The sequence below is a fragment of the Vulpes lagopus genome, chromosome 22, assembly GCF_018345385.1.
Source record: "Vulpes lagopus strain Blue_001 chromosome 22, ASM1834538v1, whole genome shotgun sequence".
Taxonomy (NCBI): Eukaryota; Metazoa; Chordata; class Mammalia; order Carnivora; family Canidae; genus Vulpes; species Vulpes lagopus.
This window is the reverse complement of record NC_054845.1, coordinates 11,200,580-11,227,705: the sequence shown is the minus strand read 5'-3', so window position 1 is coordinate 11,227,705 and position 27,126 is coordinate 11,200,580. Positions and strand designations below refer to the sequence as shown.

Below are 27,126 nucleotides of genomic sequence, written 5' to 3'. Positions count from 1 at the left end.
GTTAAGGTTTGGTATACTTTGTTTATATTTGTTTATATTTTCTTTTTATTTCATCTTAAATATTTAAACTTTGTATAAAATTAAAGTACTAAATTAGTTCCTATTAGAGGGCTTAGCTTTTTAACTCTTAACGAATCACAGGATTTAGTATATGTATGCATACACATAATCCTCTTTCGTGTTATTCCAGGTAGAATGTCATCTGAGTACTTTAGAAGAGCAAATAAAACTTATCTCTAATACATTTTATAAACCGTTATAGCTTAAATACCCTATTCAAGTCACCTGTTAAAAATAATTGGCTTGCCTTACAAATTCCTATGTCTGACCCTAACTGAAAAATTATTTGTGTTGTACATGTTTAGCTTAGGTAAATTAGCGCCTTTAGACTGTCACCTGGCATTTATCATATTAAGTAGTGACTAGGAATGGGGCCCTTTTCTGAAAAATCCTCATTGAATTGCATATTTCTTTCAGGCCTGAGTAACAAACTTGATAGGCTATTTGAGCTATTCAGAATGCAAGAGTATGTAGTTGGTATCTTAATTTTGTTTGTATCTCTGTCTGAAGGTTAGCATTTAGGTGGTAGAGTTTAGCTCTGGGGAAATAAACTTATTCAGTTTATTGGATTCTTCTAAATACATTGCATTCTGCTATGGTTAACTTATTAAAATGTGCTTATCTGGTGTAGTAGTGCTGGTAAACTAGGACTTTCACAGCAACAATTTTATAGAATATCAGATTTGAAAAGGAACCTTGAATAACATTTAGTGTAGCTGCTCTACCTGGTGCTTGACTGCAACATCCTAAATTTGTAAAAGAAGGGAGAAAATAAAGTCGGTAATGGTAATTTCCCCCACAAGGATGTTTTCCTTGAGTGCTCTTTCTTCTGTTCTTGTATTATTTGAAATGCTCCTTTCTTACCTGCTTAAGCATTGTTGAATGACTTGAATGAATGAATGAATGAATGTGCAAGTAGGATGGACAATTCTGAGAAAAAGTTTGCGACATATTTAAAATCACTGACTGATAGTGTTTTGGCCATTTTATTTTCTGTTTTACAAATAAAGCAAATAGCTAAAAGTCATCAAATCTAAGCAAGTCTGATAATAGCAATACAGAATAAAAATTACGCTGGACTTCTGGATTGTAGAAGTATGGTTCCTGTAAAGAGCAAATACTTTACAGCATTGGTGAGAAATTTGAGGGAATCCTCTGCAAATACTCTGTTTTCAGCTGCAGATGGTGAAGTTTAGAGTAGGGCCAAAGGAAATTTGTAGGAAAATTCAAGTTCAGATACTGCTTGCTTTAACATCCTTTTATATATCTTGCTTGTAAAGCTCTCTCACCCCTTTTAATGATCATTCTAGGATAGATACTTAAAGAAATGTTAAAGAAAAATTAAGATTATACCTTAATAGAGTATGATTTTTAAAAACGGGGAAATTATGGTGGTGCGGTGGGTTGAGCGTCCCACTCTTAGTTTCAGCTTGGGTCGTGATCTCAGTGTTGTGAGATCGAGCTACACATTGGGCTCTGCACTCAGGGTGGAGTCCACTTGAGATTCTCTCTCTGCTCCTCCCCACAGCTTGTGCTTTCTGTCTAGATAAATGAATAAATCTTTAAAAAAAATGGGAAAGTTATGTGAGTGGTTGGATCTTAAAGGCATAGGAACAAATCCTCAAGATTTGTTGATTATCGAGTCTAGAACAGGACTGTCCAGAGAACTTTCTGTGATGTTGGAAATGTTCTACATCTGTACTGTCCAGTAAGGTAGCCAGTAGCTACATGTGGCTATTGAGCACTTGAAATGTGGTTAATATAGCTGGAGAACTGAATGCTTAACATATTTAAAGTTATATGTGGCTACTTAATTGGCCAGTGTAGCTCTAGAATCTATATTTGAGGAAGTGAGAATACCTTGAATAAAATGGCTCGTTTTGTTCAAATGAACATTTATCAAGAGATTACCTTGTTTTAAATGGACAAATTTTAGATTCTTAGGATGAAATGTATGTGTTTTTGCCTTATAGAGAATGAAGTTCTTAATACATGAACTCACTCCTTAGCTTATTCAGAATTATTTGCATTATAGAATTTCCACTAATCTGCAACTCTTTCAGACACACTGACTGTGAAATGAAATACTTCAAGTCAGGTATGTGTGGTGGGAAGGGGTAGTGGGAATTGAGGTCCTAGAGTGAAGTTCAGTGTCGGTTGAGGTGAACTCGATGAAATGGAATATCATTTCCATTATTAGAATTTCTGTCACCACCTCCCAACTTACTTTTTAGTTTTCTTCTAGCCTTAAGATCTGGGTATTTGTAGAAACTGGAAGTAAGAGTAGACCCACGATCTGGAAATGTTCCGTGTCCACTGCAGGCCACTGGCTTCCTTATAGAGTTCTTGATGGAAATGAAGTCGTTTCTTCAAAGCATCTTTTTGCCTAAGGAAACAACCCGCCCACAATCCCAATATGGTTAAGCATCCTAGAAATTTCCCTTAGAAGCTAGTAGAAGAACTTTGGATTTGAGCAATCGTCAGCTAGACTGGGGGCTACTGATCTTGCATTTTAGTGGAAGATCATACTCTATTCATTTAGTGACTTTACACATGAGTTTTAGAGTTTCATGAGCCTTTTACTGGAAAAGTAAAAGGAAAGTTCTTAAACTTGTATCGCAGGAACGGACTCCCTTGTTTCAAACAGGAGGAAACGGGCCAGAGAAATTAAAGTACCTGGGCCAATGTCATGCAAGTGAAGATGAAACAGCCAGTGTGGAATGAGGCTCAACCCCTCACACACCCCTTTAGTTACCTGGTTTCCTGGTCTCAGCTACTTGGACTAGCTTTACAAAATTGTTTAGCTTGCTTTTGGTCTTGATGCTTATGAACTCAGTCTTGCTGCTATGATATGATATGAAATTAAAGTACCTGGGCCAATGTCATGCAAGTGAAGATGAAACAGCCAGTGTGGAATGAGGCTCGACCCCTCACACACCCCTTTAGTTACCTGGTTTCCTGGTCTCAGCTACTTGGACTAGCTTTACAAAATTGTTTAGCTTGCTTTTGGTCTTGATGCTTATGAACTCAGTCTTGCTGCTATGATATGTCAATTTTGACTTGAATCAAGACTTCTGTAATGATATGTTTTTTAATTCACCGAACAGGTGGGGGGAAAATGTTGAATAAAGCCCAGGAGTGGAATAACTCAAGATTAGGTAGAAAAGCTTGAAATAAAATTGTTCTGACTGCCTTCTCTTCCTAGTCTCCTAAGGGGTACTTCATTAGCTTAGATTCAACTTAAGTTGTAGAAAATACATTTCAGGGGGTAAAACTGTTTAGTCAAGATTGGACTCACATGGTTTTTTGTGTTGTGCTTCTTTACCCTTCAAATTTGATGGTTCTAAAGAGGGATGTCTGTTGCTTTCACTAAGGAGTGGAAATTCATGAGAAAGCAACTATAGGGGACCTAACTTTTAAAGAGTGTCGAAACCAAGCTACTCAAGAAATTCATTATCAGGGGGCATGGGTGGCTCAGTCGGTTAAGCATCTGCCTTTGGTTCAGGTCATGATCCTAGGGTCCTGGGATCAAACCCTGCATTGGGCTTCCTGCTCATTGAAGAGCCTGCTTCTCCCTCTCCCTCTGCCCTTCTCTGCTGCTCATTCTCTCTCTCTCAAATAAATAAAAATATTAACAACAACAACAACAACAAAAAGAAACATGCTATCATCAGAAAGATGAAATGATCATTATACTATTGTAAAAGAAAAGAGGGGGAATGCCATTGGCCTTTGTTATATTAGTTCTGTACTATTACTTCAATGACCTCATCTGGAAGTATTCTTTGTGCCTTGTTCACTTGGTTCCAGCCATACTGACTTCCTTTTTATTATTATTATTTTTTTAAAGATTTTATTTATTTATTCATGAGAGACACAGAGAGAGAGAGAGAGGCAGAGACGCAGGCAGGCAGAGGCAGAAGCAGGCTCCATGCAGGGAGCCCGACGTGGGACTGGATCCCGGGCCTCCAGGATCACACCCTGAGCTGCAGGCGGCGCTAAACCACTGCGCCACCAGGGCTGCCCCTCTGACTTTCTTTTATTCCTCCAACATGCCAGTTTCATTCCTTCCTTTGAACCTCTGCACTCACTGTGTACCTGTTGGAATATTTTTCTCCCAGATGTTTATGTGGCTCTTTGTCATTCAGGTTTCACTTTATATAACAGTTTCTCTGAGAAGTTTTGCCCTCGCTGACCAATCTAAACTAAGCCTCCTGCAATCCTATCACATGTTTAAAACTTTTTCTATATAGCATCTATTAGCAGCTGAAAAAAAATACTTGTCTCCCTACCCCCAGCTGTAGAATATAAATGCCAAGGGAGAAGAGACCTCTGTTTGCTTACTCCTGAATTCCCAGCGTCTAGAAGAGTGTTTGGCACACAACAGGTAACCAAAAAATACTGAGAAAGGCAGTGGTTCAGAATTGGTGTGTGTGTGTGTGTGTGTGAGATGTGGTCCTCCACTGCCCACCTCACGATTTAGCCTTGATCAAGATCCTTCTCCCTCTTTGGGACGAGTTTCTCACCTGTAAACTAGAGGGCTGAGATAGATAACATCTAAACACCCTTCCAGCTTCAATACAAGTTCTATAAGCCATGAAGAAATTCTGACATTGGCAGCAAAAAGAATCTGTTTTTTTAATGCTTCCAAACCATGCTTATGGAAAGTGGGAGACCTTCAGTGTCCAAAGGCAGCACTAGCACTAGGGAATCAAGCCCTTGAAACAATCTCCCTGTGGCAACCGTTGCCCAAATATCCCCTACCTGGCTTGTTCCTGTGCTTGTTTCATAGCTTCCTCCAGAGCCAGCCTGGCTGCTTCCTCCTCCCTTTGCCTTCTCTCCTCTGCTTCCAGCTGTGCCTTCTCTTCTGCTTCCTGCTTCCTATGCTGGTACTCTAGCCGTTCTTCTTCAGCCATCCCCATCAGGCGTTTCTGTTCTTCTGCTAACTGCATTTCCAATTCCTTCTCCTTCTGCCTCTCAACCTCTACGGAATAAAAGAGGGGGTAGGCTCAGCAGGGGTCTCATTAGTGGAGAAATCTAACTCTCAAGTCTGATTCCCAGGGATTCCCCATGAGATGGTATGCAGCTTACCTGCCAGGAGGCTGCCAGCTCCTGTGGGGATCATGTTGGGGTCAGTTTAGGAGTCCTTTATCAAGCACCTACTATGTGCAGTGCACTGTGCAATTAGTACAAAACCTTGGCGGAAAGTTTTCCAGGGCCTAGGGTGCTCACGGGTGGTATGCAGATAGTTGGGGAGAGGCATCAGATCAGGATCTGGAGAAATTTTGTGCTGACTCGGCTGACCTGACCAGCCTAAAGAGTGTCATTTGCTCAAGTCCCTTCCTCTTCCTCAAAAGTGAGGCTGTAGAGATTCTACATCTCAGCACCCGAAAGGGCAGGCTGCCCGAAGCTATCCAGATGGTCGTTTCCGTCTGCTAGGGAAGGAAGCAAGGAGCAGGGCTGTGTCTCCAATGTAGGCAGCTTCCGAGCAGTGCTAACATGGCAATGGGAGGGGCAGGGTCCCAGGTCAGGAGAGGGCTGAATTAGGAGCGGGGCCCAAGAGTCATTTCCACAAGTGAGTCTGTCTTATTTTGATCTTCTATCTTGACTCACTGTAGTCACTCATATTAATCACTTTGAAAAAAAAATAGCTTATACATTTAGAGTGCTTCACACAGTAAGGCCTAGGATAGGAATAACTCTGGGGAGATTCAAATGAACACCCACAGTGGGATAAAAATACTTCTGCCCCAGATAGGAGAGGCAGATTGCTCCAGAACCCCTCCTCACCAGCTCGCTTGGCTTCTTCCTGCTGCTTTTTTCTCTGTAGTTCTTGCAGTTTCCTCCAGAACTCCTCCTGTTGCTGCCGGACTCTCTCCTGGGCCACTTGCAACCGATGTTGCTGTTTCCTCTCCTCCTCCTCCTGCCGCTGCCGTTCTTCTTCCAGTCTCTGCTTCCACAGGCTAAGAAAACCCACAGGATGGTCAGGGAAATGGCAGAAAATACTGGGACATCCTTGTGAGACTAGCCAACAGGCAGGGCCCCTGGTGGAGGCTTTGCAGCCCCTGGTCAATGCTCTGGAGTGACCTGTTCAGAGGACATTTTGGTGTCCAAGGGAAGCCTGAGTAAAGAGCTGAAGCCAGAACACAACTGACCTGGAACCAGAAGCTCCAAGCTTCACCACACAGCTCAGTGCTCTGGCGTCGGGGCATTAAGTTCCCAGAGCTTCGTTTCCCCCTCTTACAAGATGAGTTTTAAAACTCTAGTCTCAACAGGGTTGTTGTAAAGATTAAATTAAACGAGTCAGGGCACCTGGGTGGCTCAGGGCATGATCCTGGGGTCCTGAGATCGAGTCCCACATCGGGCTCCCTGCAGGGAGCCTGCCTCTCACTCAGTGTCTCTCATGAATAAATAAATAAAATCTTTTAATTAATTAATTAATTAAATGAGTCAAGGCTTATGAAAGAATTTAGAACAACGTGGAGAGTCATAGGGGCTCAACAAATATATGCAGGGCTGCATTACAAAGCCCTTCCAAGAAGATCCCATGAACATGTACCTGGAGTAACCCTCATGGCTAAGACACTACACCTTATCTTTGGTCCAGGTTGTCCCTAGGATAACTGAGGACAGAGAAAAATGAGATGTGCTGTTTTACTCCTGGGCACGAGTCTCAGAACCCACTACGTCCCTAGAGGAGGTCAGCCCCGGCCTTGTGTGGCTGTGGCTGCCTCCTGCGTGGTCGCAGCCTTGGGGGCTCTACGCACCGGTTCTCCTCCGCGCGGGCCCGCTGCTCCAGCTCCAGCTCCTCCTTCATCCTCTCCGCCTTCTCCAGCTGCTCCTGAAGGAGCCGCCTCTGCTCTTCCTGGTCCCTTCGCCTCCTCTCCACTTCCAAGCGTCTCATCTCAGCCCTCTCTGCTCGCAGCCTGTCCCGGGACGCTCCCTCTTGCTCCCTCTCGGTGAGGAGGGCCTGAGGAACCAGAGTGAAAAGCAGAGCTTGTGTCTGGGCGAGCCCTCCTCCGCACAGCCCGGTGGTGCCTCTCAGCAGCAGCAGACCACGGAGTGGTTTCCACACTGACTGCAGCCCCTGGCTTGGGCTCTGGGGTCTGACTGGCCCGCATCCAAGTCTCTTATTTGCTTCAGGATTTGGAGGTCACAACTTAATTTCCCTGATACTGTCTTCCTCTTGGGGCTGTTACCGGGATGAATTGAAATAGTGAAAGTGCCAAAATAATGTCTGGCACATTGTATGTCTGGAGTTTTCAGCCCTAGCTGCACTTTACAATCATGTGAGGAGCTTTTAAAAATTACTTGAGGCCAAGGCCCCCTACAGACCAATTAAATGAGAATATCTAGATGGGAGGCCTTGGTGGTTTAAAAAACTTCTCAGGTGATCCTAGTGAAGCCAGGGCTGGGAACCACAGGTTCTAGATAAACATTATCTTACCAGGGGTGGTCTTAGGTATAAATGCGTTAGATTCACACTCCCATGCAAACCCACTTTTTCTTTTCCTTTCTTTTTTCTTTTTTAAAGATATCATTTATTTATTCACAACACACACACACACACACACACACACACACACACACACACACACACACACGGAGGCGGAAACACAGGCAGAGGGAGAAGCAGGCTCCATGCAGGGAGCCTGATGTGGGACTCCATCCTAGTTCTCCAGGATTACACCCTGGGCTGAAGGCAGCGCTAAACTGCTGGGCTACCCAGGCTGCCCACAAACCCACTTTTTCAATGAAAGGTTCTCTCAGTTACTGTGAAGGATGTCTTAGCTTTCTTTTTCTCCCGAACATCCCTTCCACTGTCAGAAATACGCCCATGAGGGGAAATGAATGCAACTCTTCCACGGGTGCTCTGTGTATCCAAGTCGGGGTGAAACTTCTTGGCTTTTTTTTTTTTTTTTTTTTTTTTTTAGCCTTTGCAGAGCAGCACAGCGCTATGCGCTGACAATGCATCTAAGAAATCTAGTTGTCTAGCAGGCTCAGGAAAGTTTTGCTCATAGGTTAAAATTTTCATCTCTGGTGTAGAGTGGAATTCCAATTCAATAGTATAGGCAGCTGGGAGGACTGGGAACTAAAAAGGAAAAAAAAATATGTCTAAAATCTTTTATGGAAGACTATGGGCTGTAAAATAAAGAAAAACACAATAATTTAAAACTGACAAGAGCCCTGATTTTAGAGTCAAAGGACTTGGATGTAAGTCTTGGCCCTACTGCTTGATGGTTGTATAACTTCTGGCAACTGCGACACTTATTTCCACACCTCAGTTTCTAGGTCTGTGAAATGGGATAATCCCATCTGGCTCACAAGTGTGGCTGTAAAGATTAAACGGGATTCAGCAGAGTTGTACCATACGCACGTGTAATTTATGTGGGTTTACCCACAGCAGTTTAGCTATGGGTATAAATGCAGTGTTTTAGAGATACTCCGTTTTCTCTCCTACAACAAAACCTCTAAATGCAGTTCAGCACCTTCATCCCAGTGGAAAAAAATTTATTTATTTTTGTGATTTATTCCAACAACAGAGAAAAAACTGGTTGTGTTGGTCTTATTGAGAGATGTATCTGTTGGTATTTTTTTTTCTTTTTTTGATTAATTGCAGGGATTCTCAAGGGCAATTTTCCTTACACTCACTCAGTTTTTCTCTTAAATACCTCACATTAGAATCAAGTCTCCTGGAACAAAATTATATGCCACAGCACCTTGTAAAGACAGACAGGTATGTTTGTACGAGCTGCCTGTGGCTCAGCTGTGTGCCACAGAAAATTAGGAAAGAAGGAATTTCCATAGCCTTTGGGAGGCAATCAAAACATTAGCTCCCAGCCAAGTCAAGGATATGTGCTTGGCTCTGATGGCCAAAATCTACCTTCTCCTATAACTGTGAGGGCTGTGCCAACTTCCTGCTCCTCAAGAGATGAGTATATGCTGTGGCAGTGTGGGAGCCTCCTAGAGTGCATCATTTCAGAGGGGCTTTGCCACCCTGTGTCTTTGATTAGCTCTGGCTTCTTAAAGGGTCAGAGGTATCAAAGTAGAACAAATAAAACCATGATGTAGGGGTGCCTGGGTGGCTCAGTTGGTGAAGCTCTGCCTTCAGCTCAGGTCGTGATCCCAGGGTCCTGGGATCGAGTCCCACATTGAGATCCCTGCTCAGTGGGGAGCCTGCTTCTCCCTCTCCCTCAGCCCCTTTCCCCTGCTCATGCCCTCTCTTCCTCTCTCTCAAATAAATAAGATCTTTAAAAAGGAGAAAATATTTAAAAAAATAAAACCGTGATGTAGAGCATTGTTTGAGTAACTGCACTATGACTCACAGCAATTTTTCCCACCTCTTATACCAGTAAGAACAGACATCTCTCTGTCTGAGGTGAGAATATTGGACCTTACTTTGGAACGGTCCTCATAACTTCTTTCTTCTTTAGATTCCATGTTTCCGGTGACAGGTATAGCCTGGGTGGGTGATGATCTTCCATCTATGGACACTTGGCTCTCCTGAGCATCATACTTGTGGGAAAACCAAGTGTCCTCCACAACAGAATCTGTAGGAGAGAAACCTCTATCTAAAGTGTCTTCTGTTTCCTTAGGGTTAATGACATCAGGCCCACTCAGCTTTGCTATTTCCAGATTCCTTTTCTTCTGTGTCCTTTTCCTTTTGGGTCTTGGTTTTCTTTCTTTGGGAATTGGCTCTGATTTCTTTTCAGCCTTTGATTCCTTTGACTTTCCTGGAGAAAGCAAAGAAGAACAATTGGGGACAGAGTTGTAGCTAAGTAAATGTGATCTCTGCATCCTTTTCAGTAGCTTTTAAACTTCCATGTACAATGGAATCACCTGGGGTGCAGATTCCTGAGCTCCACTCCTAGAGTCTGATTCTGTAGGAATCTGCATTTTAATGACCACTCCAAGTGTTTTGAGAAGGGTTGTCCACAGACCACCCTTTGAGAAACTGCCTTATCCTATTTGGATCAATTGTAATTCAATAGTCTTACAACTAAAAAAGTTCTGTTTCACCCCGACCTATGGTAGAGGCAAGACTCTCCAGAGGAGAAAACAACAGACACAGACAGAAAGTCAGGCCTCAAGAGTCTGGGTTGAGGTTGCAGCTTTGTAACTTGGCAAAGTTTAAGCCTTCCATACTGTAAGTACTCTTCTTCAATTCGCCTCTGGGGACCACAAGTATTTCCTTTCCCCAGTCCTGCCAATGCAATCCAAGTCATGGGCTATAACAATGTAAGGTCAGCAAGACTTTAAAAAGCAAATCTCAAAAATAGATTTTTCTTTTTTTGATTAATTGGGCCCAGGAAACAATCCAATGTCATCCTTTCTGACAGCCTTTGATTCATCTGGAGGGTCTTCTAAATCATGTGGCCAGGAAAGAATGGGTCTAAATTTTAAACTAAAGAGTCTTCAGAAGCATGGGAATCTAAATTCCTTGGAAGGTACAACACAGGGAATCAAGAAGAAAAGTGGTAGCTGGGGTAATCATTCAGCTACCCAAAACCTTTTGCTTCCCAAATGCTTTCATTGCCCAATTCTTAAATTATGATAGATAGTAACTCATAGAGGCTGTGGTAAGAACATGTACTTGGAATCAAATGGCAGGGTTAGACTCTGGGTCCACCACTGTACAGTTCAATCTATTTGATCTTATGCAAGCCACCTTATCCCTCTCAAGCCTCAACCACTACACAATTTAATAATAATGCTTGCTTTATGGAGATGTTTTGGGGATTTCATGATGTCATATATGCAGGGCTCCTAATGCAATGAGTAGTCAGTAAATAGGTGCTGCTATTATTATTATTATTATTTCCTCTTTATCACAGGTCTCTAGGAAACCCTGCTCTCCTCTCTTCTCTACTGACATGAAGTAAGGCTGCAAGAGCGTCTTAGCCAGAGATAGTCAAAAAGACTCAAAACAGGGAGTTTGTCCCATTGGATTCATGCTGAATCTCTGTGACATGTCCCACCCCCATTAGATGTCTTTTCCTGGGTCATCGGTCAAGGGCACACTCCCTTACCAACAACAGCCTCTGCTTCCCTGTGAACGTTTCCTTCTCTCCTCTCCTTAGGTACCTTGGACTTGTCTGTTTTGATTCTTTTCTTTCTCTTGGCTTTGTCAATCAACTCCATCTCCTAAAGGTGAAAAATTAAGGAAGAGGACCACAATATGTGTAGGAAACAAGGGAAAAAAAACATCAAAGGAAGATTATGTTGAACAAAACAGAATGGCTTAGATGGAATTTGTGTGGGTTCCACATGAAGCAGAAGAGGGAGTCTTAGAGCTGGTGCAGAAATCCTAAGGTTCAGCCTTTCCTTTAAAACTGCTAGGTATAATGCCATTGGAGGAAAGAGGAACAGAATACATTTTAGGATGTCTCCTTTCTGATGCTAAATGGTGATCTATAGAGTTGGATCAAAGTAAAGCAATTTTCAACTTTGGTAGATTGCTATTGCTACAATTAATGTTTAGTTTAGAACAAAGTCAGCTTTATTCACTATTGCATCAATTGCTGACTTTCCAGAAGTTTCTCAAGCAGATGACCACAACCACGTCAGTCTTCACATTTTCCCATAGGCTGAGACAACAATGGAAATTCCTCCTAAGAGAGGAGGGCAGAGTAGGGCCATGGCTACCCACTCAGTACCTGTGATATTTTGACATAAGAAAAAAATATTTGGTCTCCATCCCAGGTCTCTGGCACAGAACTTAATTAAACCACTGTAATTTCTGGAGCATAAAGGTGAAAGAGTAGCTTTTGTTTTTCATTAACAAATCCCTTTCAACCATACCTGAGACTGTGTTAATAAGGTGATTTGGAAAAGCATCTAAGGAGGAGGTGCTGGTTATCAAGGGAATCCACCATGATATTAGAGGGTTGGAAATTCAGCCCAACACCCTTAACCTCAGAGGAGAAGTTAATAATCATTTGCCAATGCTTTAATCAATGCTTTTACTAATCAGTGCCTATGTAATGAAACCTCTATAAAAACCTAAACCAAAAGAGTCTGGATTGCTTTCTGGGTTGGTGAACACAACCACATGCCAGGGGGATGGCACACTCTAAACTCCATGGAGACAGAGGTGCCTGCATTTAGGACCCTTGGGACCTTGCTTTATGTATCTCTTCATCTGGCTGTTCATTGTATCCTTTAAAATATCCTTTGTAAGGGGTGCCTGGCTGGCTCAATTTGTGGAGCATGCAACTCTTGATCCTGGGATTGTAAATTCGAGCCCCAGGTTGGTTGTAGAGATTACTTAACAATAAAATCTTTTAAAAATCCTTTGTAATAAATCGGGCAGCCCGGGTGGCTCAGCAGTTTAGCACCGCCTTCAGTCCAGGGCCTGATCCTGGAGACCTGGGATTGAGTCCCGCTTCGGGCTCCCTGCATGGAGCCTGCTTCTCCCTCTGCCTGTGTCTCTGCCTTTCTCTGTGTGTCTCTCATGAATAAATAAATAAAATATTAAAAAAAAATCCTTTGTAATAAATCAATTGTAGTAAGTAAATGTTTTTCTGAGGTTTGTGAGCCATTCTAGCAAATTATCAAAGCTGAGGAAGGGGTTGTGGGAACCCTCTATTTATAGGTGACAACCTGGGACTTGTGACTGGTGTTTGAAGTGGGGGAAGTCTTATGTGACCAAGCCCTTAACCTGTGGGGTCTGTGCTAACTCCAGGCAGTGTCAGAATTGAACTATAGGACATCCAATTGGTGTTCTTTGAGCTGGAGATTGACTGATGTAAGAAAAGTCTCCACACATCTGGTGTCAGAAGTGGTGTGTAGGGAAGATGAAGTTTCCTTTTAGTATCTTAGTAGGAATTAGAAATGAGCACCCCATCCTTCAGAAGGATGCAGCCCATGGCTGGAGCAGGGAACGATGACTGAACCATGGACTTCAGACTGGATTTCAGTTCTCACTTGCCCCTTTGCAGTTCCCCTTGTGCATATAGTAAACAATCTACACAATTGTACATGGTAGCCTGATGGGAGAAAGCTTTTGGACCAAGCTCCTAGATGTTTACACTTACACTGATGTTGGCTAGTACCTGCTGGTTGAACAGTCTTGGTTCATTCTTCCCTTCTCTACCTCTTGGGAGAAGAGATGAATCTACAGGACCCAACTGCTCTGGGGACTCGTGTCCTGGGAGTCTTCTGTGCAGATGGTGTACACCATAATCTCTGCCCCTTTAAGAAAGAGCAAAACAACAGGACCAAACTAAATAAAAGAACTCTGGTGGACAAGGAAGAGGAGAAGTGTACAAACACTGAGTCTCTGTCTCTGTGGTGCTATGATGGGCATTTTATACACTTGGTCAACCCTCTTTTTCTCAACACCTCCCTGAATAAGGGAGGGTAGAAAGTTGAGTCTTCCCTTGTGGGGTTCTCTCCAGCTAAATCCTCAATTTAGAGAGAAGAAATAGTTCGCCTCTCTAGAGTTGCATGTTTATGCCTTTAATTGAATGACATCAGGTTATCTAACTGAAATTCTTCTATCAAAGGCTTAGCTGAAAAATAAATGACCTTTAAGAAAGACTGTTTTAGGAACATGCAACTATCCAGTCATTCTTTTATGCCCTCTGAATTCTATTCTTGATCAAATATAGCCACCAAAAGGTCATGTGCTGTGTTTGTGTGATCCTTTGTAGAACTGCTGTCAATTGACTATCTGCCTTGAGGAAAACAGACTTAATTTCTCTGGGTAAAAAGGTCCCTAAGAAACAACTATGTGGGTTTTAGTAACAGCTGCAGCAGCAGTTCCTGGGTGCCAGGACATTTTATTTTTTAGCTAAATCCGTATTATATTCACTGTGCTGTGCTAGTACAGGGCTAGTACAGGGCCTTACTACAGAAACTTGAGAAATATTTGTTGAATGAGGTAAATGGAATTTCCTGTAAATATATGAGTCTTTAAATCATTCAATGTCACTCTATAAAAACCCACAGAAGATGTAACCATTAGAATTTAGTGCTAGGAAAACATTCATTTCCCCTGAGGAACAGGTACATGGCTAAAATGAGAATCACAAACCTGATTGTGTTGCTTCTTTTTTGTGTTTTTGCTTTCACATTCAAGAATCTCTATATCAAATCTGAAAGTTTGATCTTTAGTCACAATGGCTATAATGACTTTTGTGGAGTGCTGATGTTCTTTTTTCTTTTCCTCTGCCTTAAATTTTTATTTCTTTTTGGTTATCTCACCTTTTTCTTGGTGATGAAGATGTAAGTCATTTAAATCCATTGTGGAAAAAGCTGAGATATAAAAATTTTAAAAATGGAGTTTTTCAGATATCTGCCTCCCTACCAGATAGTGCCTTTCTCTCTTTGTTCCTAGGGAACATAAAACCTTTTTGACCCAGGAGGGAATTCTTATACCATGAGGCAGGTGAGGGCAGGTTTTCAAGTCACTGATGGAGGTCACAATAGGCTATCGTTCCAGGTGCCACTGCCAAATAGGGCTTAGGTCAAGTGAGTTGGGCTGACTGGCCGAGCTGTTGGTCAATGAGCTTGAAGTAAGCACAGAGTGAGCACATAGGAAGCACTTATTACATGTTAGGAATGTGTGTTAGTATTATTAAGTATTATTTTACCCAGAGCTGAGTGAATGCTGAGAGGAGAAACTATGGTTGAGTTGACAGACTTCACTTTTTTAGGCATGTCTGTAGCTCTCAGCTATATAGACAAATGGAGAAAGCTGTTCCCACACTGTTAAACTTCATTTTTCTTTTAAGATTTATTTGACAGAAAGAGAGAGAGAGCACAAGCAAGGAGGAGTGGAAGATGGAGAGGGAAAAGCAAACTCCCTGATGAGCAGGGAGCCTGTCATGGGACTCCATCGGAGGACCTTGGGATCATGGCCTGAGCTGAAGGTGGATGCTTAACTGACTGAGCCACCCAGGGGCCCCTAAACTTCATTCTTCACCCACCTAGCCAAAGAATACGGTTGAAGTAGGAAACATTCATAATACAGTCCTAAGAATCTGTTTCTTAGACAACAATTTCAGCTGTTAGAGCGTACGATTATCCTAAGAATTGTCATGCTTAGAAAAAACATAAATGAAATCAATTAGAAACAGAAAAATGAGGGGCACCTGGCTAGCTCAGTCAGTAGAGAATGTAATTCTTGATCTGGGGATCGTAAGCTCAAGCTCCAGGATGGGTGTAAAGATTACTTTAAAACAAAGAAAAATGAAATAAAAGTGGAGCGGTCTATGTCATTACAACTTTAAACACTTACGTCTTTTGGATAGTATCTGACTCAGAGATCTGGATGTGCTCAGCCATGGAAACACTAAGGGGGTCAAGGGTCATACTCCTCAGTTCCTGGTCTGTGAAGACAAAGAGCATCCTTAACAGCCAAGGACAATAGATTATATAGACAAGAATCCCAGACATAGGAAAATGTCTACCTGGTTAAGTAGTCAATGACATGCAAATTAGCACCATGAAGTATGTTATACCTATAAAATTAGCAAATGCTGCACAAACCAGTACTGGCACATAGCGAGTAAAATTAAAATTAGTAGACTCTTTGGGAAAGTGATATGACAGTATGTACCAAGAACCAGAAAAATATTCTTGTCTTTAGTTAGGAATCTCACTCCTGAGTATTTATCATGAGGAAATAATTCAAAAGAACAAGATTTTTGTATAAAGTTGTTATAACTTTGTTATTAATAATGAAAAAGCAGAAACAACTCAACAATGGAAAATTGGGAAAACAATTCATGATGCATTAATTTGACATTTAGTTTAAAAGATAATAAGCAATATGGAAAATAGGATATAAAGAAGTAAAAATGTAAACTATAGAACAGTCTGTTAGAACTCTTTAAAATATATATGTAAATGAATAAGGGCTGGAAGAAAAAACAGAAAAAGAAAATAACATGTTAGATTAGGAGATTTATGTGTGTTTAAATTTCTTCTTAAAACCCCAGTGTGGTTATAACATTGCAAATGAAATTGATTTAAAAAACCCAGACATTACAACTCAGTAGCAAAAAAACCAAACAATTAAACCAATTAAAAAATAGGAAGAGGATCTAAACAGACATTTTTCCAAAGAAGACATACAGATAGCTAACAGGCACATGAAAAGATGGTCAACATTACAAATTATCAGAGAAATGCTATTCAAAACCACAATGAAATGTCACCTCCTACTTATTCGAATGGTTAGTATCAAAAAGATAAGAAATAAGTGTTGACAAGGATGTGGAGAAAAGGGAATCCTCATGCACTGTTGGTGGGAATGTAAATTAGTGCAGCTGCTATAGGAAACAATATGCAGGTTCTTCAACATATTATCCAGCAATTTAACATCTGATTATTTACCTGAAGAAAATGAAAACACGAATTCAAAAAGATACACCCCTATGTTCATGGCAGCCTTATATGCAATAGCCAAAATATGTTAACAACCTAAGTGTCCATTGATGGATGAATGGATAAAGAAGGTGTGGGGTGTGTATACATGTATGCACACACACACACACACACACACACATAATGGAAATCTTGCCATTTGCAACGACATGAAGAGAACTTGAGGGTTTATGCTAACTGAAAGAAGTCAGAGAAAAACAAATACTGCCTGATTTCATTTATATGTGGAATCTAAAAAATAAAACAGATGAACAAACAACACAAAACTCATAGGTACAGGCAACAGATTGGTGGTTGCTAGAGGGGAAGAGGGTAGGGGGCTGAGAGAAATGGGTGAAGGGGATCAAGCAGACGAACTTAGATATATAAAATAAATAAGTCATGAGGATGTAATGTATTGCATGGTGACTATAGTCAATACTATTTAGAGCATATTTGAAAGCTGCCAGGAGTGAATCTTAAAAGTTCTCTTCACAAGAAAAAAAAATTTTTTTGGTAACTTTGTATGATGACTATAGATAATAACTAGACTTATTGTGGTGATCATTTTGTGGTGTATGCAAATATCAAATTATTACAGTGTATACCTGAAACTAATATAATATTATTTATCAATTTTATCTCAATTTAAAAATTTTTAATTGGGATGCCTGGGTGGCTCAGTGGTTGAGCATCTGCCTTTAGCTCAGGTTGTGATCCCGGGGTCCTGGGATCGAGTCCTGCATTGGGCTCTCCGCAGTAAACCTGCTTCTCCCTCTGCCTGTGTCTCTGCCTCTCTTTGTGTGTCTCTCATGAATTAAATAATAAACAAACAAATAAATATCCATCAACAGGCAAATGGATAAACAAACTAGTGTATACATACAAATCAATACTACTTAGCAGTAAGTAGAAATGAAGCATTAATACACTTAGCAATATGTATAAATGTCAAAAAATTATGTGAAATGAAAGAAACCAGACTAAAAGAAAGTACAAATGGTATGATTCCATTATATAAAATTTTAGAAAAAGCAAAGTAATCTCTAGTGACAGAAAGCATATCAGTGGTTGTCTAGTGTCAAGGGAGGCTAGATTTGGGGGAGGCATGAGGAAATATTTGGAAAACATGAATGTTTTATCTTGACTGTGGTGATGGCTTCATGGGAGTATACACATATCAAAACTTACCTAGTAGATCTTAAAAGTTCTCATTGTAAGAAGAGACAATTGTAACTATGTGTGGTGATGGATATTAATAAATTGTTGTGGTATTAATTTTGCAATATACATATAAATCACATTGTATACCTTAAACTAATACAGTGTTATCTGTCAATTATATCTCAATAAAACTAGGGAAAACACCCCAAATCATAGCAATGTTTAGTGTTTCAATGAAAGAAAAGTAATTGGCTGAATAATTTTGTATCCTATCAAATAACTACAAGTCATTAAAACCTGAGAAAAAGTAGAAAAAGTGAAGTTGACTGCATTAAAGTCTTTATAGGAAAAATATAGTATTATTTAACACTTTAAAAAACGTACTTAATCATAAGATTTAATAAGTATAATTTATCATATGCCAACTATTCCTCAATAAAGAAAAAATATATTTTTAAGATTTCACCTAATCATTCATGAGAGACACTGAGAGAGAGAGGCAGATACGTAGGCAGAGGGAGGAGAAGGAGGCTCCATGCAAGGAGCCTGATGTGGGACTTGATCCCGGGACTCTGGGATCATGCCGAGTTGAAGGCAGACGGTCAACCAGTGAGCCACCCAGGAGTCCCAAGAAAAAATATTAATACAAATAAAGTACCTAAAACAGTGTTGGCACTTGGTAAAAATAAACAAGAACCAACCAAAAAATCTCACCCAGGATCACTCGCATACAATTAATGCAAATATTTTGATGTACTTTCATGCATATATAATAGTCATTCTCATAGATTTAAAAAAATTTACCTTTGTTATAATCTCTCATATAATATTCCTAAAAATGATTTTATTTATTTTTTAAAAAGATTTTATTTATATATTCATGAGAGACACACACAGAGAGAGGCATAGACACAGGCAGAGGGAGAAGCAGGCTCCATGCAGGGAGCCTGATGGGGGACTCAATCCCTGGTCTCCAGGATTAGGCCCTGGGCTGAAGGTGGCACTAAACCGCTGAGTCACCCGGACTACCCTAAAAATGATTTTTTATTTTTATTTTTATTTTTTTAGAAACGTGTGGGAAATATCTTTATTTATTTATGATAGTCACACACACACACACAGAGAGAGAGAGAGAGAGAGGCAGAGACACAGGTAGAGGGAGAAGCAGGCTCCATGCACTGGGAGCCCGACGTGGGATTGGATCCCGGGTCTCCAGGATTGCGCCCTGGGCCAAAGGCAGGCGCCAAACCACTGCGCCACCCAGGGATCCCCCTTAAAAATGATTTTAATAACAGCATAGCATTTCACTGTACAGATGTACCATAACTGACTTAACCAATCATGTAACTTTTAAAATTCAGATTGTTACAAGTTTTTCATAATTATAAAGAACTTTGCATAACATATCCTTGAAAGGAATGTTTTTGATTATTAAAAGACCTACTCTTTGTTCACATCTATGATTATTATTATTTTTTTTTAATTTTTATTTATTTATGATAGTCACACACAGAGAGAGAGAGAGAGGCAGAGACACAGGCAGAGGGAGAAGCAGGCTCCATGCACCGGGAGCCCGACGTGGGATTCGATCCCGGGGCTCCAGGATCGCGCCCTGGGCCAAAGGCAGGCGCCAAACCGCTGCACCACCCAGGGATCCCTACACATCTATGATTATTAAAAGATATACAGTCTTTAAGGCACAGTGTCTATTGCCAAATTGCTCCCCAGAAAATTTGTACCGATTTATATTCTGAGAAAACCGTCATTTACTGCTTTCATTTATCACATGCTTATTAGACTTTTACTATATGCTGGGAACTGTGTTAGGTCCTGGGAATGCACTGGGGAGTAGGACAGAAACATCTAGTCTCAGGAACTTAAATTTTATTGGGGAAGATGGATATTAACATTAAATAAAACAAAACCAAAACATAAAAAACTTTTTAAAAGGAAAACTCTAATATTCAATTCCTATTTCTCTTTCTCTTTGAGTAGATTCTTTAAAAATTTTTTTAAATTTTATTTAAATTCAATTTGCTGGGATCCCTGGGTGGCGCAGCGGTTTAGCGCCTGCCTTTGGCCCAGGGCACGATCCTGGAGACCCGGGATCAAATCCCACGTCGGGCTCCCGGTGAATGGAGCCTGCTTCTCCCTCTACCTATGTCTCTGCCTCTCTCTCTCTCTCTCTCTCTCTCTCTCTGTGACTATCATAAATAATAAAATAAAAAAAAATTAAAAAATAAAATAAAATAAATTCAATTTGCTGGGCAGCCCCGGTGGCGCAGCGGTTTAGTGCTGCCTGCAGCCCAGGGCATGATCCTGGAGACCCTGGATCGAGTCCCACTTCGGGCTCTCTGTATGGTTCCTGCTTCTCCCTCTGCCTGTGTCTCTGCCTCTCTCTCTCTGTCTCTATGAATAAATAAATAAAATCTTTTAAAAAAATAAATTCAATTTGCTAACATATAGTATAACACCCAGTGCTCAATTCATCACACGCTGTCCTTAATGCCTGTCACCCAGTTACCCCATCCCTCCCTCCCCCCTCCCCTTCTGCAACCCTTTGTTTTCCAGAGTTAGGACTCTTCCATGGTTTGTCTTCCTCTCTAATTTTTTTCCACTCGGTTTCTCTCCTTTCTGAGGTGTAGATTCTTGTGTGAATTACTTTACTTTCCTCAATTTTGTTTATTTATTTAAAGGTATAACTTTAAAGAAAGATTGGAAAAGAAAAAAAATTCACCTGTAATCCTACCAACATCATCCCCTTAATACCACAGCTAATTCCTTTATCGGCAAAGTTGTCCGTGACACCCCCACTCCTTCCCATGCAGACCACCTTTGTTACTTGTTTTTTTTCTGCCATTCCCAAATTTTAAGGTTGGCATCTATTGTCTCACACATCAACCTCCAGAGCGAGCCATGGGGACCAAATTTTTCATGTACAAGTGGTTAGGGAAACTGAGAAGGTTGACTGGGGTAGTACCTTGCAATTTATATTGTCTTGGATCATGTGCAGTATTAACAGAGAGTTGTAGCTGATTTAAGTATCTTCGTGACAAGGGGAATTCTGGGGAGTGGGGGAGGGCTGTTCCATTCCCTAACATGGCTTAAAATCTGTGGGTAAAACCTGTTTTACTGAAGACATTCAGGGCTCTTAATAGCTCTTTTGAACTTTGGGACAGGGCACTACAAGACCAGCAGAGGGAGCATTTGTATTGCCCAAAACCTGAGTTTCTACATTGGTATAATTTGACCACAATGATTAGAATTGAAACCCAGAAAAAAAAAAAAAAAAAAAAAAGAAACCCGATCAGCTCTGAGAGGTGGACCATAGAAAAGAGGCCGCCACCCCCCTTCTAATATAATAACCTGATACTTAGGAAGTATTAGAAAAAACTAAGGCAGTACTTTGATTGTGTAGAACTTTTCTTTTCTTTTCTTTTCTTTTTTTTTAAGATTTTATTTATTTATTCATGAGAGACAGAGGAAGAAGCAGACTCCCTGCAGGGGAGCCTGATACAGGACATGATCCTGGGACCAGGATCATGCCCTGAGCCAAAAAAGGCAGATGCTCAACCGCTGAGCTACCCAGGCGTCCCAACTTTCAACTGCTTTTAAAAAATCTGTAAAATATTTGAAGAACGCAGAGTATAGGAAAAAAAATATTGTATACTGAGTACGGATGTACTTACCACCAGCTTTGTGAAATCTTAACATTTTGCCATATCTGAGTCACATTATTTCTCTAAAGAAATAAAACATTTCACATACAGTCCAAGACTTCATTGTATCCCATACAATCCCAGGTCTCTCACTCTCCCCGCAGTGGTAGCCAACACACTGCCCCAAAATATGGTACCTTTGCATATTAAATATTAATAAGCTGAAGGAATTTGAGGAACAGAAGGTGAAGGAAAGATTCTTGGGCCACTGTACCCTTCTCCCTGGAAGCAGGTTATAAGCATCTGCCTTCCGCTCAGGTCATGATCTCAGGGTCCTGGGATGAAGCCCGGAGCCCAGCATCTGGCTCCCTCATCAGGAAGGAGTCAGCTTCTCTCTTTTCCTTTGCTCCCCGCCCCCTCCTACCACGTGTGCTCTATCTCAAACGAATGAATGAATGAATGAATGAATGAAATCTTTAAAAAAAAAAACCCACTTCTGAGAGATGCCCCCAAAAATCCCCCAGAGGAAAGAGGCATCTTTTTCTCTGAAGACTGAGAAACTTTAAGAGGAACCCAAATAAGCAGGCCTTGTTAAGTTTCTCCTAATTTATTACCTTTAGCTCATTCCCTTCAAGTTGTATCATATTTTCCCACAACTTTCCACTCTTCATCAAACCTAGTATAAAACTACTTAGGCTTAAAAAAAAAAAAAAAAAAAAAAAAAAAACAAAACAAAACTACTTAGGCTTAAAAAAAAAAAAACTACTTAGGCTTGGAGTACCTGGCTTGCTCAGTTGGCAGAGCATTTGGGAATTGCGTGTTTGAGCCCCATGTTGGGTGTAGAGATTATTTTAAAATAAAAAATATTAAAAAAACAAACAGATTTAACCATTTCTTTGGGTCTTGATTTTCTTATGAAGGGTCCAATATCACACAAAATTTATATTAAATAAATTTGTGTGCTTTTCTCCTCTTAAATCTGTGTCAGTTAAATCTTTAGGCCTAGCCAGGGACTCTAAGAGGGTCAAGGAAAAGTTTTTCTTCTCCTACAGAGTCCTTAGGCATATGTTTATATCTTTGCCACAGTATACATGCACTTATAAACAACATGATAGTATTTTACCCATTAAATCCTTGTATCAATAGTATCATTTATAGAAATTTTGCAACTTATTTTGCTTAGCATTTTGTTTTTGTGATTCATAATACATATAGTTTCCATTCATTTAAGCTAACACTATTTCATCATATAAACATACCACAATTTATTTATCCATTTTGCTGCTGATGGCTTTTTAAATTATTTCCATTTTTTTGTGATTACAAACAATGCTGCAATGAACCTTCATGAATAAGTCACTTTTGATACATGAAAGAGTTTCTCTAAGGTGTACATGGGAATCAAATTGTTGAGTTGCAAGGTATATGCAACTTCAATTTATTGGATATTTCCAAATTGCTCTGAATTTCTAAAACTCCATATCCTCATCAATGATGGGTGTTCACAGACTTTAAAATTTTTGCTAACCTGATATACATATGAAATGAAATATTTCTGTTTTAATTTGAATTTTCCTGATTAGCAGCATAGTTGGCTTTTTTTCCTAAAGATTTTATTTGAGAGAGAGCAGAGCAAGAAGAAATAGCACAAGCAGTGCGGAGGGGCAGAAGAGGGACAAACAGACACCCCCCCATCAGGGAGCCTGATGCGGGTTTAGTATGGCGGTTGATTCCAGGACCCTGAAATCATGACCTGAACCAAAGGCAGACGCTTAACTGATTGAGCCACCCATGCGCCCTTAAAGTTGACTTTTTTTTTACATGGCCATTTGCTTAGGCTTCCTGTCTGTTAATTGCCTCTTCTTATCTCTTAGCTATTTTTCATTTGGGTTGATTGTCTTTTCCTTCTCTACTTGTAGCAGTTCTTGCTGCATTTTGGATACTAATACTTTCTTGGTTTTATTCAATGCAGATATTGTCTTTTAGTCTATGATTTGTCTTTTTTTTTTTTAAGATTTTATTCATTTATTTATTTTTTAGTAATCTCTACACCCAATGTGGGGCTCGAACTCATAACCCAAGACCAAGAGTTGCATGCTCTACTGACTGAACCAGCCAGGAACCCTGTGATTTGTCTTTCAACTTTGTTTTTGCTGTCTTCTCAAAAACTTTAAATTTTAATATAGCCAGATTTGTCAATAATTTTCTTTATGGTTTATGTTTTGAATCATGGGTAGGAAGCTTTTACTTTTCTCAAATTCATAAACATATTCTTCTAAAACAGTTTAAAAATTTTGCTTTTTTAGGGGTGCCTGGCTGGCTCAGTTGGAAGAGCATGAGACTCTTGATTTTGGGGTTGTGAGTTCAAGCCCCATTTCGGGTGTGGAGATTACTTAAATATAAAATCTTAAAAAAAATTTTTTTTAAAATACATCTGATATTTTTTGAGGTAAAGATTTAAAAATTGGATAACCAGTTTTCTCAAAATTATATACTGAAAAATAGCCTGTTCTTTATACTTTTGCCATGTATTGTTTCCATATATGGGTGCATTCTCACCCACTTAACTGAGAATGGATTCTCAATTTTCTTCTGTCATCCCTAAGCCAATATCATATGACTTTATTATTATTTAAAAAATATTTTATATATTTCTTCATGAGAGACACAGAGACAGAGGCAGAGACACAGGCAGAGGAAGAAGTAGGCTCCCCACAGGGAGCCCGGTGTGGGACTTGATCCTCCGACTCCAGGATCACGACCTGAGCCGAAGGCAGATGCTTAACCACTGAGCCACCCAGGTGTCCCTCATGTGACTTTAAAGTGGATTTTTGATATTATAGTATTAGGCCTCTTTGTTTTTCTTCAAAAATTTTATTGATTATTTTAGGCCCCTTTTTAATTTTTTTTTTTAATTTTTATTTATTTATGATAGTCATCAGAGAGAGAGAGAGAGAGGCAGAGACACAGGCAGAGGGAGAAGCAGGCTCCATGCACCGGGAGCCCGACGTGGGATTCGATCCCGGGTCTCCAGGATCGCGCCCTGGGCCAAAGGCAGGTGCCAAACCGCTGCGCCACCCAGGGATCCCCCCTTTTGAATTTTTGATCAACCTATCATGTTCCACCAAAACCCAGCTGGAGATGTAAAAAAAAAACTGTAATTGCACTGAATTTACAGATTAATTTAGGGAGAAGTATCATTTTCCTATTTATGAACATTATATACAGCCTTATATAGAATATTATATTTGTTTTGGTCTATTTTCATTTAATTGAACAACATTTTATAATTTCTTCAAGAGTCTCACATATTGTTTTTTATATCTATTTGTAAGATATATTTACTATACATATATATTATATTTAAAAACTACATTTATTCTGCCTTCCTAGTAGAAGAGGAAAGTTGTTTTGTTCCTTCTGGTAGGAGTTTCCAACTAATAAGTGGAGAAAGAACGATAGAATTTCAGTAACTCAGGCAGCCCGGTGGCTCAGCAGTTTGGCACCGCCTTCAGCCCAGGGCCGGATCCTGGAGACCCGGGATTGAGTCCTGTGTGGGCACAGTCCCCGCAGGGAGCCTGCTTCTCCCTCTGCCTGTGTCTCTGCCACTCTCTGTGTGTCTCTCATGAATAAATAAATAAAATCTTAAAAAAAAAAAAAGAATTTCAGTAACTCTATTTTGAAGCTTCTAATGAATGAATGGATCTGTAGCTGTTGGCCTTGCAAAGAGAACAAGCAAACATTATGTCTCCTGATGGAAGAACACAATGCCTTCCATGAAATAGTCTTGCCAAAAGGAAACACCAAAATTGAATCTGATCAAGTCTGAGGAACCAAGTACTAATTTACAGGGAATATAGATGACAGAGAAATACTATACCATGAGGAAGCAACAGCAAAATCTAGATTGTGAGAAACTCCATAGGACAAGTGACTTGATTTCCTAAAAATACACTAAAAGAGGGGGGAAAAATGAAATGGAGGGGACCCTATAAATTAAAGGAGATATGAAGGCCACACCAACCAACTGCAAACAAATTCTAAAGCAATTATAATGAGACAATTATGGCATTGAAAAAACAGAATATTCAATTATATTAATAGCTTTAATTTTTAGGTGAAATGGTGGTATTATGGTTATGTCAAAAGTGTCTTTTCTTGTTTTTTTAGAGGTATGTACTCAAGTGTATATAGGTAACATGATATAAGCCTGGAAAATTTGTTTCAAAATAGTATGGAAGAGAGGAGTTGGGGATGTGGGTGAACAATATTGTCCAGGAGATGGGCGTGTGGGATTCTTGTGCTGCTCTGTTTGTCTTTCTGTATATTAGGGGTTTTCCATAATAACAATAATCTTAAAATTAAATTTTAAATTGTGCTTTATGTTTTGAACACTATTGTTTTTCCACAATTGATTTTTGTGTACTGATCTATATTTAGTAATCTTGCTGAATTTTTGTTTGTCTTTTAATAATTTGTCTGTAGACACCCTTGGATTTTTCCATCTGAGTAATACTATTGTCTGGGAATAATGACAGCGTCATTTCCTCCTTTCTGTCCTTTTCTTTCTTTTTATTTCTCTACTGCGCTACCACAATGTTGAAATAGAAGCAATGGCAGAGGACATCCTTATCCTAATGCTTTCTCTAAAGAGAATGCTTTTAAAGTTCTACCATTAAAGTATGATGTTTACTGTAGGTTTTTGGTAGACTCTCTTCATTAAAATCAGGAAGTCTTGGGCAGCCCCTGTGGTGCAGCGGTTTAGCGCCACATGCAGCCCGGGGCATGATCTGGAGACCCTGGATCGAGTCCCACGTCAGGCCCTCTGCATGGAGCCTGCTTCTCCCTCTGCCTGTGTCTCTGCCTCTCTCTCTCTCTGCATCTCTATGAATAAAAAAATTTAAAAAAATTAAAATCAGGAAGTCTTCCTCTGTTCCCAGTCTGATAATTTTAAATCATTAATGGGCAAATGTCATAAATTTATTTTTCCTTTTGTATCTATTGAGATGACTCTAAGGTTTTTCTCCTTTAACCTCCTTTCTTTTTGGAGATTATTTATTTATTTATTCATGAGAGACACACACAGAGAGAGAGAGGCAGAGACACAGGCAGAGGGAGAAGCAGACTCCATGCAAGGAGCCTGATGTGGAACTCGAACCCTGGGGAACCTGGGACCATGCCCTGAGCCAGAGGCAGGCGCTGAACTGCTGAGCCACTCAGGTGTCCCTCTCCTTTAATCTCTTGATGTGAATTACATAAACAGACTTTCCCATGTTAGGCCATCTTTGAATTTCTGGGATAAACCAAATTCAGTCATTCAGTTATACATACATATGTACATGCCATATATCATAAAATATATATTTAATATAGAAACTTAAGGATTTGATTGGCTAATATTTTATTTAGAAGTTTTGCATCTTTGATCTTAAGCAAGATTGGTCTATCAATTTCTTTTCTTATGTTGTCCTTGTCTCTAGATCAATCTCAATGTCAGGGGGGCTTGATTTTGAGGGACTGATTATGTCCTCTGTGTAAGTCCTTTTACTTAAGGCCAAGTGTAGGCGGCAGACCCAATCTGAACCAACAGTCTTGCCAGCCTCTGCATTCTATGAAAGGCTATGTGTGGCAACAACAGTAACATAACCTCTTAGAATGTAGTAGTTTCAATTGCTTTTTGGTTTTGATGAATTTGGTTCTCAAGTTGGAAATAACCTTTACTTCCTGGAAGGTGAAGAGAATTTTCAGGATCAAGGGGCAACAGCTGTGTTCTGGGATTTTGGGGACTTCCCTGGGGTTTCCATTCTGGGTTAAGTGGAATGAGCCAGAAACATTCTTAAGGATGTATTACTTCCCACCATAGAAGACG

The 27,126-nt window shown here is 40.1% G+C and overlaps 1 protein-coding gene across 1 annotated transcript in view; it reads right to left on the bottom strand.

Moving 5' to 3' along the window:
* Positions 1-1,030: 1,030 nt before the first annotated feature.
* Positions 1,031-27,126, bottom strand: part of KIAA2012 (KIAA2012 ortholog) — a 108,523-nt gene continuing 82,427 nt past the window's right edge. Inside the window, exons 15-22 of the mRNA XM_041737473.1 lie at positions 15,305-15,395; positions 13,116-13,254; positions 11,091-11,205; positions 9,460-9,794; positions 6,828-7,030; positions 5,851-6,023; positions 4,825-5,044; positions 1,031-2,446 (exon numbers count right to left, since the gene is read on the bottom strand). Of these exons, the coding sequence (XP_041593407.1) occupies positions 2,308-2,446; positions 4,825-5,044; positions 5,851-6,023; positions 6,828-7,030; positions 9,460-9,794; positions 11,091-11,205; positions 13,116-13,254; positions 15,305-15,395 (1,415 nt within the window). The 3' untranslated portion in view covers positions 1,031-2,307. The remainder of the gene's footprint in view (positions 2,447-4,824; positions 5,045-5,850; positions 6,024-6,827; positions 7,031-9,459; positions 9,795-11,090; positions 11,206-13,115; positions 13,255-15,304; positions 15,396-27,126) is intronic.